This window comes from Lepidothrix coronata, unplaced genomic scaffold, assembly GCF_001604755.1.
Source record: "Lepidothrix coronata isolate B3197 unplaced genomic scaffold, Lepidothrix_coronata-1.0 Scaffold215, whole genome shotgun sequence".
Taxonomy (NCBI): domain Eukaryota; kingdom Metazoa; phylum Chordata; class Aves; order Passeriformes; family Pipridae; genus Lepidothrix; species Lepidothrix coronata.
The window spans coordinates 1104032-1114975 of NW_016690395.1; the positions used below are offsets into that span (position 1 = coordinate 1104032).

General features: G+C 35.8%; 1 protein-coding gene across 7 annotated transcripts in view; it reads left to right on the forward strand.

Annotated features, from left to right (window-relative positions):
* SGMS2 (sphingomyelin synthase 2) overlaps positions 1-10046 on the forward strand; it is a 58236-nt gene extending 48190 nt beyond the window's left edge. For 6 of the 7 annotated variants that reach the window (XM_017833514.1, XM_017833511.1, XM_017833516.1 and 3 more), the window contains exon 6: positions 658-10046. In XM_017833514.1, the coding sequence (XP_017689003.1) occupies positions 658-861 (204 nt within the window). In that variant the 3' untranslated portion in view covers positions 862-10046. The remainder of the gene's footprint in view (positions 1-657) is intronic. The other variant, XM_017833510.1, reaches the window with a different exon arrangement.
* The last annotated feature ends 898 nt before the right edge of the window (positions 10047-10944 follow it).

Genomic DNA, 10944 nt, shown 5'->3' on the forward strand with positions numbered 1-10944 from the left:
ATAAAAATAGAGGTTCCATATTGAAGTTTAAACAGAATGGGCAAGGAATTTCACTTTACTGTTTAAGTAAATATTAATAATTTGTCTTTAAAACATTTTTTTGAACTTAGAGGTTTTTTTGCTGTAGTTGGTGTTCAGAATAGCCTTTGTTTGTCTCAGCTTATGAATAATCAGTAGTTTAGTAATAAAACTTGTGGCCAACTGAAATTACCTACACCATCCTAAAATTCTAGTGACAGTTCTTCTGTAAATGTCAATAAAAGTATATTTTTCAGAAGGTATCTGCTGGAGTTGTTTAAACAACACTTTCAAGTAGAAGCATAGCTCTCAAGCCAATTTAATTCAATTTTCAACTATTAGTCATCAATGGAAACATGACATGCCTGGAAGCACTCATATTCAAAAAGACTTGGGTGCTTTGTAACCCCAAATTTTGTAGAGCAACAAAGCATCCCTTTGTGTTAAAGATGCTCACTTGGTCATATGCATTTGGACTATGACCTATGCATTATGTCAATTCTGTGTTTTCTAGGCTAAATGCTCATTGTCTTTGCGGAAATGCGTTTCTGTAGTTGTCTTGACTCAATATAATTGATTATAATGCTCTAAACTGACTGTCTGTTTCCTTTTCCTCTTCATCTACTTGTGCCAATACAGACTTTAAAGGTTTCTTCGCAGACGAATTTTCTCTCTCGAGCATGGTGGTATCCAATATTTTATTTCTTCGAGAAGAATGTGCAAGGCTCTGTTCCTTGCAGCTTTTCCTGGCCAATATCTTGGCCTCCCAGCTGCTTCAAATCTTCATGCAAAAAGTATTCACGGGTTCAGAAGACAGGAGAGGACAATGAAAAATCTACCTGAAGAAATGAAGGAAAGCATCTGCTCTGTGGTTTTTTTTCTGTTTTCTTTTGTTTTGTTTTTTACCAAAACATTAATGCTGTAACCAAAGTTCTTAAGAGGACTCTACTGTAACTGAAGAAGTGGACCAAGCTTCTGTGCAATTGATTGAAGAGACAATTATAGACACATATATATTGCCATTTCAGATGTTTTCTTATCATCAGGCTGTACAGACCTATTCTACTCCTCAGAGCTAATGAAATGCACCACTGATGGGATTTTTTTATTAAAAAAAATGGAGCAGGACTTTGCTTTACTAACGAGATAGAGGTGCCAAAGACTACAGTAACACTTTCATTACTAACTATCACTCATCCACAGAAGCACCCAAAAGTCTCATCTTCAGAGTTCTGGAGTGCATAAGGGCAAAAACATGCTCAATTGTAAAGGCACGATATTGGCGTATCAAGGTATATAAAAAAATAACACAATAGTGGGAAGTGGTTTGTTGCATTATTCTTGCTAATGAAGGTAAGGCCTTTGCATGACTGGTACAGCTGGAAGCGAGTCTGACTTTTTTTACACACTGGGGGTATGAATATCTTATGACCCTAAAATATTGCTTACCACTATTATCTCCCATGTATTCTACTATATACCAATTTTTACATTTTTATTAGTAATTTTATATTTAAACTGTTGTGCTACCTGATGACTTTGCTAATTAGAAATAGCTGCTAACATCAGAGGTCAAGGAGCCTAAAATTTTATTTTTAATAAGGGACACAGTTTCAAAAATCTTTAATTACAGTTGGCCTTGTGTATATAGCTATACAGTGCCTATCAGTGTATGTACATGCATATACACACAAAAGCACACACTAAACGAAGTTATTTACTGGGAAGAGTGATCATAGAGTTCTTCATGCAGGTGAAAGTCCCACAGCTCTCACCTGCTTGAGGAATGGAAGGCCAGGTCCAAAATGAGGCTACACTTAAAATTTAATTTTAATTTTAGTAGCTATCTCTTGCTGAAGCTGTGTAGCAAGTTTGCTTGGGAGCCATAGTTCTGCGTTGAATTTTTTTTTTCTTTACCTGTTGGCACATGTTTCTGTGACTTTACTTTGAAAGAAAACCCTCCAAACAAAAACATGCCAAGGTAAATACCTACAACAGCAGCATTTCTTCAAGTATAACCAAAAACCCTTTCATATTAAATTACACTGTTGTAGAACTCACATGTAGGTTCCTTTTTTCCCCAGGGTTTCAGTCCAATTAAAATGTCTAGTTAAACAAGTTGTCTGAGAAAGTGGGAAATTAGCATCGGGTAAACATGTAACAAAACCACAAATTAACTGCTACCAGGTTCTTGTTGGTTTATGTTTTGTATTGTTGGGAAAGCAAAGTAGAAAATTAGCATACCATGTTTAACCATTTTTATTCTGGATTAATTTCTGCAGTTAATTCAATATTGTTTTCCAATTTTCAGTGAAACCTGATGCAAAAATAAAACTGCACCAAGTGTTGAGGTGATACTAATATAAAGGAAATGCTGCTTAATATTAAGAATGTCTTGAATTGACTGACAAGTGTGAACACAATTTAAATTATGACAACTTCCTTTTAAAAAGTTCAGTTAAAGTTATAAAATGAAATAGTATTAAAATATGATTTTTTTTTTCAGCTAAGGGGATCATTGCTCTTGTTGTACATGAGTATTTTTGTGCATTATCAAAATAATACAATAAAAAATGTTCCTTACATCCTTGGTAAAACTTAGCTAAGAAAGAAGTTCTGCTGATGTTTGGTTTTGTTATTTAAAATGAGCTTAGTAGACTCTGATAACATGCCCCTGAAGTTGTGTGTGTATGGGCATAACTATGCTTCCATTTGCTTGCTCCTAGCAGACTTTGAACAGTTAAAAAGCCAGTATCAAACACTTATGAGTCCTTTTTCTCTGTCATATGAATGAGTCTGTTCAATGTCAGTCAGTAAATCTCCCAAGATACTTGTTATTTTAGTACTACTTCATAGAGCATAATTTTTTAAAGATTAAATCTAAGCTTTGTGATATCCTAAATATGGTCATGTTAAGCCACCTGTAGTAATACTGTCTTTTAGGATTTATGAACAGATTTCATTATTGGTAACCATACCTTGAAAATTAACATGATTAGAAGAAGCCTTACAGGAGGAGCCTAAACAGTGGTTTTCATCTGGTGGCTGAAAAATAAATACTTAGGTAGTCCAGATAGCTAATTGCATAACCACCACCGTGTCTCAGTGGGATTTCTGTAATATATCTGCAAAGTAGAACTTCGTGCAAGATGAGGTGTTTTGGGTTTTTTATGCTTATTCTTATTTCTGGAAGGAAAAAAATGTGAGTGATGCAATAGAACCAAGTGAAGACTCTGCTTTCATGGAGTCATTTGGGCTTTCCTTATACTGCTGAATTTGATAGCAACTTCTATTGTAATACAAAAGGAAAGTTTAAGTGGCAGCTCGAGCTTAAAATACTTGATTCCTGTTCTGGCTCAGCCCTTCCATAAGTGCTTAATATTTCTCCGTTGTATCCAAACCCTCAGAAGGGGGTGTGTGTGTGGGGGGTAGTGTTTAATTAGCAGAAAGCACCAGTTTGCTATTCTCTCAATAGCTTTTAATTGCTTTTGCAAACTTGGATGGTATAGTTGTATTTGAAGATTGTTTAGGCCTATATATAGGGTGATGAAATGGGGTAAGTAATCATACATGCTGATTCTTACTGCTATAGTAGTTTATCTAATACAAGCCACAACTGCTTCATGAAAATTACTAATTTTAAGATCTTACTGATTGTTGTATATTAATACCATGAAGCTGAAAATATAGTTTCATCCTAAGAGGAAAAAGGATTGCAGTAGGTAAAAAGGAGAAACTTGAACTTAAGCCTACAATCAAATTATTAGTACATTATTTGGACTGTATATGCCCAATGTTTTGCAACCTGTCATTACTTATTTTTTCCTAGTTACAATATTTCTTACAGGTGTCATATGGGCTGCACCTGTGCTGTGACTATAACATGCTCCTTCTCTCTGCTGAAGAGCATTTACATGTTGAACTTTCCAGACACTTCAAAAAACCCAAACCCAAGAACTAAACTCTACACTTGTACACCTGGCATATCAGTATGACTTAGTTGCCTTGTGTTTATGAAACAAGCTTTGTGAAATGCCTCATCTAAATTTAAACCTGGATGTAACAGGTTAACTTTCAGGATTTAAAGAAATGTGCTCCTAAGTGGTCATGCTATAGATGTTTAATTTTAATGCTAGAAATGATTAACATATACTTGAAACCCCTGTAAAAGGACACTTTTTTTTTTCTGGTATGTGCTTAGCACTCCCATGTGGTCATAAGTGGTACTATGGATTAGCCATCCTTCATTGCAGTTTTCTTGGAAAGATTGCTACAGGTGGGGTAGTAGCAAAAATAGCTGTGCTAAACGTTGCTATGAACTCAAGTACTGCATTTGCTTCCCTCCTTAAAGGGTGAGGGAGAAGGAAACTAAAAAAAAAAATAAATCAAGACTGTATATGCTAAGGTGCACTACCTTCATGTAATAGAGAAATAAGTTCAGTAACAGGGACAGAACTGGGAAGTCTTCTAAGATATGAGAGAGCAATCTCTTAATTGGATTATTGCAAATCCACTTACCAGTGTCTTAAATCGGAATCTGTTCAAGGTATGGCTTTCTCCCATCGTTAGTGTCTGGCTAGACAGTTTATGGTAAGTTGTTTGGTACTGACCTGAATTCTCTTGCTCAGTTCAGTAGATGTGAAGTATGATTTACAGTTCTGGAGACGGGTCCATAAAGTGCAGTGCAAAGTGAAGCCTTTCCATTTACTTTAAATGAACTTTTCCATAGCTCTTTGTTTTGTTTGGGTTTTTTTTTAACTTATAAACCTTGAATCTTAAAGATTCATGAGGTAATTTTGGAAACATGTCCAATCTATCAGATGCACTGAAACCATTTTTCCTTACTAGTAGACTTAACTACTAGTTAACTAACTCCATTGTCATCTTGATATTTTTACAATACCCATGATTTGGACTTAGCCAGAACTCTTCTATGAACACATAAAATTAGAGTGATACTGTAAGATTGAACACTTCTGAAACATTCTATACAAGCCACTGTACAATCAACATCTTAAATTCAGTTACTGAGGAAAGGGATCTTAAAAATAAATACTTCTGTTGGGCTCCACTCAAATGAGTGTTGCTGCTTAAGTGCACATGAGAAAAATATCCTAGCATGTCACTGAAGTAACTTTGCTTATAAGTAAGCCTTCATATGCTACTTTATTATGCTTCCCAGTGTCCAAAAAGAAGTGCTGTGAAACAGGACAAAGGCTTTTGTTCTAGTATTTACAAGAAAAAGACAGATGAAAACAAAGAAGTAGATGGTGATCATATATTGCTTTTTACACGAAATTGAGCTAAAACTACACCTAACTTCTAAGTAATGTAGAAATAAATTGTTTTTTTGTGTAATAGTGCTGAAAAAAAAAGCCTTTAAGGAAATAGGCAATGTTAAGTACTTCATTCTACAGTACAGCTGTGTATCTGTGCTGGTTCTCATTCATAACTTAGTGTAAAAATAAAACGCAAGTCTGAGAGATGCTTGGAGATTTTAAAATACTTAAATATAATTAGCAATTTTTTGTGAGTTGTTCCTTCAAGCTCTCACTAATAGCTTCTAAAACAAGAACAAAGTGCTGCAATGCTTAAAACATACTGAAGCTTTTTCTAGTTGGCTTAAGTTTCCATGGATTTAACTGTTTGATTAAGTCTTATTAACCTAGAAAGCAGCACACGAGAATGTCAGGCTAGATACAGATAGCTTGTGTATTGTAGGGAAACATTCTAGTTCTGAACTCATCTTTCTGAACAAAACACTCAGTGCCTGAATGATGTTTTAAGATGGAGTAACAATACTGGGCAGTCTCTAATGTGTATCTAAAATACTGGTGTTGAAGATTCCTTCTCTCCTAATGTAAATTGGTGATGAAAAACTCAGGAAGATTTTAATTGTTTTCAGTGAAAATGTTTTAATTACAAAGGATTTGGAGTTTAGCAAAGAGTTAGCAGTTTGTTTTCTGTGGCTCTTTGCTGTGCACTAACCTTTAAGATGCAAACTAGGTAGGAGAGAAGAGCAAAGCAGCTCTCTTGCTGGAAGGAGCAGTGTGTGACTTTTGAACTAAAATTATATTGACTGCATGCTACCTGCAGTCTTATCTGTACTATAGCTGAAAAAAGATGCTGTGTTATACTATTATACTTAGTGTTCACACTTTTTCATATTATTCTGTAGTGGTTGGCCCAGTCCTTCCCCTAGATGAGGAGTGACTATTTTTGTCCTTTGCTTGCTGTATGGTTGAACATAACTGGTTTTAGTTCTGGTAAATACCAATGAAAAAAAAGTAGATCCATTGTATACAGTGCCTAAGATGTTTTTAAGGAGTCTATGCATGGGTTTCTTCTAGGAGAAATACTCTTCTTTCAAGCTGTGCCTGTATAATTATGTCAGCTCCTGCATTTGCCCTGAGCATAGCAAGGTTTTTAAGATGTTAGCATTTGTGACACTGCAAAGAATTACTACAGAAGAATCTCATTTGTGCCAATTGAGATGACTTTTCGCAAAGTAACTTTGCTGAATATTTGACTTTTGGTTTTGGTTTCTTTGGGGGAGGGGGTTTATTTGGTTTGGTTTTTTGGTTTTTTGTTCTTTTTTTTTTAATTAAAAGAAGAAGCAGTCAAAAACTAGTCTGAAGTAAAAGCATCTTGAGCAGGTGGGCACCCAGGCACCGTGCAGGCACATGTGTGCAGAGAGGGGCCCCTGTGGCATGTGCAGTGTTGGATTCAGTACGGAGGCTTCTCTGGGAAGGTGAACTAGGTTGTACTTACATAGTAGGCTGTGAACCATCTTGGCTTGTCATTTTGAGCTCCTTTCAGACTGAGAGCACAGTACCAAAGGTGGCAATAGCTAAAAAGTGTAGTGAAGGTCACTTGCAAATCAGAAAAGTATAAAAGGGCTGAAAAGGCAGATCTCTGTAAAACCAGTCATTGGAGAGCTGTGTTCTAATTCAAGGGAGCATAAAATTTGGGGTTACTTCAAGCATGTGAGTTCCATTTAAAATGAATGGGTCTGTTTGCTTTTTAAATTACTGGGTTTTTTTTCATTCGAGATGATAGGAGCGCTGAGAATATCAAGAGGAAATTATCTCCCTGCTTACTTTTACCTTTACCATTGAAGTGTTTGTGTATGAACAATATTACTGAACTCCAGCCCCTCTTACATTTTGACCAACTTGTTATGAGTGCTTTATTTCTTTAAAAACTGAGTTTGCATTCCACTTTTTTCATAATTTGTTGCCACTCAAAATGCTGCTTACACTTAAGCCTGTGCTGATCTGGGCTCCTGTCTCACTATGTCTGCCTCTTCTAAATGGCTCAATACAGAAGAGTAGGATTTACGTTTGAGAAGACTCTGTAATTAACCCTAAAGCCAAAAGGCATTCTTGTCAGACACATCTTTGCACAATTTGAGACTTGAAAGTATTTTTAAATACAAACCCTAACATGCTAGGACATACTTTGGTTTTTTTCTCTCAGGAATCAGTTCTTGCTCTTTAAATGTTCAGTATGTTTGTTTGTGTTTGTTTTCCTGATTCAGGAGAGCATGTGTGAGATGTGAAAAAGATGAGTTCTGGCAGCTTCGTGAAGTCAGGGTCATACCAAGGAACCTGAAAGTAAAAGCAGAAATAATGGTCTGATGGCTGATGTTCTCGTGCTTTCCATGTGACTTTGAAAACTGTAAAGACTTATGTAAAAACACTGCAGGAGACTTTGCTTTTAACTGCAACATGTTTTCATACTCATTGGCCGACAGCTTTTCTTGCATGATTTCTCCTAGCTTGAATCTGTAGTTCTGTACATAGGTTGGAGCTATATATCCAACCTTGGAAAAATTAGGCAAGAAAAGCTGTTGGCTGCTGAGGAACCCTACCTGATAATGTAGGAATGCTGTAATGCGTGCACGATAAGGAGCTAATAAATGGCAGGTTTTTATGGCTTTAGGGTCCAGTTCTGCAAACACTGCACAGCATAATGCTACAATAACAAATGATAATACTTAAAGACCTTTTGTGCTGTAGTTTCCACTAAGGTTTGCAAACTGGACCTCATTTTTACATAAATTTTTCACAGTTAGCAAGAGTTGACTTTTATCTTGTGAAACTTTCAGGATGACACTTTATAGCTGATGTCAGCTATTTTGGTTAGGTAACTGAGTGTTGTGGTTTGCTGTATGCGTGCAAGAGAGACTTAGAGCTAGAGTTGTGATTTGTAAGATATTGCAATCTGTTCACTGTATAAAAAAAAAGAAAAACCCCAAAAAACCCTATTGCACTAGCTGTACTTTAAAAAAAAAGCAATAACATGAGCATCTTTTAGCTTTTGTCTCCAAAGGTGCTATCTGTCATGATCATTTGCATTGTTGGCCATGAATTTGGTAAAAACATGTTAAAGAAGTTGTCTTATGTTGTTTAGTTGGCACATACAAGTAGAAATATTTTGTAGTCAGCCTGTGTACTGACAAATGCAATACTTTGGACTACTTACATGACCACCCATACCTTTAAAAATCAGAAACCTATATCCATTTATGGTGCTAATGATCTCAGATATTATTAAGAGCTGGTATTCTCTTCTTACCCATGAACACTAAGGAAAGCTGTTTTGACATCTTTTCAATAAAGCAAAATTTCTCTACTTTTTGAGCCCGTTCCAGATGCTTTTAATATAAATGACCCTTTTCTATTTCTATTTTATATAAAAACTGCAAACAAAGTAAGTATTTCAATGCAGGAAAACATTAGGAGTGTATATGTTGGTCTAAACTACATGTCCAAGTCTAAGTTTTCATACATTCTTAAGATAGCTAGTCTTCTGAAACTCAGTATGAAATACAAGAGTTGTGTTGGCAGGATTAAGGTGCAAGCTAGTAGTTTAAAGAAAATCATCCTCTGGCTTCATCATCATTGTTGAAGCCTCAGAGACAGAGAGGATGCGAAATGCACAAAAGCTGCAGCAGGAGAACACCAATTATGCAGGGTAGATCCACCTTTTGCTGAAATTTCAAAAAAACAAACTTGTGAAGGAACATGACCATGTAACCATATCTAAAGAACAGAATTGAAATTTGATGTAATTATCAAGGCTGTTCATTGTAGGACATTATAAAAACCCATTAAAGGACGTTAAACTAGATTATTTAGATTGTGGAACAGCAATGTAACTTTCTAGCTTTGTTTGAAAGCTTCACAAGCAACGTTCTCTTAAGACAAAAAACTCTTGTGCCTTCTGTTGCAGAAGTTGTTGTTCTCTTCCCTCCCTGCCTTTGGTTATGAATTTTTTTGTATATAATGAAGGACAGTGCACTTCCCAATCTTTTCAGGAGGCATTTTTGGGCAGCAGTACCTACACTTTCTACCCATGGAGAATACCAATACTCTGTTTCTTTCTAAAGGCCCCTTACATGTCAACTTGCAGTTGTAAAAGTGCCTGCCTGTGACACATACGGCAAGCCTACTGTAATCAGCTCTGAAATAAATATGCTCTATTTGATATGGACACGTGAACCTGGCAGAGTGGATGCCATGTCCAGGTACACCCTGGTGAGTCAGCAGGGTGCAGCCTGGAACACTGCAGCACATTCCTCTGCTCTAAAGTAGTAGTGCTCTGAGGTTTTGGTCCCTAAACTGTTCTCTTTCATATACTGTAATAAGTTCTCTTGAATCACATACACCTTGCATGTCAAGGAATATGGGCTTGTAAAAGATCTATTTTATGGAACTTCTGTGTCAATGCAAAGAATATTCCATGGCTAAAGTAACTTAATTTAAAGCAGAAACCCATCATCTGAGATAAAATCAGGGTGAGCTGCTGGGGGTTTTCTTGAGTGAAGAGGGATAATCTAGTAGCAATAGTCTAGATTGTGTCTTGCTACTTGTCTCAGTGCCTGCTTTAATAGTAGGACACGTGGAAGAGCCAAAGATAGAACAAAGTCATCCGTAACAGTCCTAAGCCACATTGAAATATAACTTTCCTATCTCTTAATTACTAGATGCTTCAGAGAAAAAGGGCTTTTGTTTTTTAATTTACAAAAAAAAAGTGCAATATTTACAGAAATATAAAGAGATAAATGGCTGCAGGTTTGAATGCCCTGCAAAAAACAAAGCCTTTGCGAGCATGTGACATGCACTTGACTGTGTTTTTTTAGCCTTAGCATTTGCTGTGTTACAAAAACATGTTTCAGTGCACTAGTCTAACTCAGAGATTTCAAATATTTTCAATATTCTTTTGGCAAGGAGAGTGTTTTTTAATGAATAAAGTGCCTGTGGAAATAAAAAATCCAAAAGTTGCCTGCAAATGTAAATAAAGCATATAAAACCACGGCCCATACTTGAAGAGAATGGGTGCTAACTTAGTAACTGTAGAGAATAGCTGCTCAATAGTCATAAACGTTGATAGGATTCAAAGTTTGAGAAAAGAATATTATGTTTCTTTTGAGAGTTTACTGTGTTAATTAAATTTCTACTGTTTCTGCTTGGGCCTTAACTCTGTAACTTAGTTATCTTTAAAGAAAAATAAGTTCCTTTGAACTATTCTATTTCAAATGCTTGTTTTAATGACAGTCTTTACTCTGATGGGGATTTTTGTTTGTTACATGGAGGGGTTTTTTACCTGTTAAAAGTAAAGTCACCAAATGCTTTGATTACTCAATTTGAGGTAAAAGAGTTTGAAGAATGGTTTTTCCTTAAATGCGGAATTCAAGGGAGGGTGGGTTTTTATTACACTGCTACTAGGACTGAGGAGGAATGATTTCCATGGGAAGCATTATAGTGCTAAAACTTGTATATGTAGTTATTTGGGGTAAGCAGAATATTAGTACATGCGTATTGTTTTGCTGTTAATTTTATGCTCTATAAAGAAGCTATTTAGTACTAATTTAAATTGAAAAAAATGGATTTTAATGTTGCAATAGCTATTATTTTAATG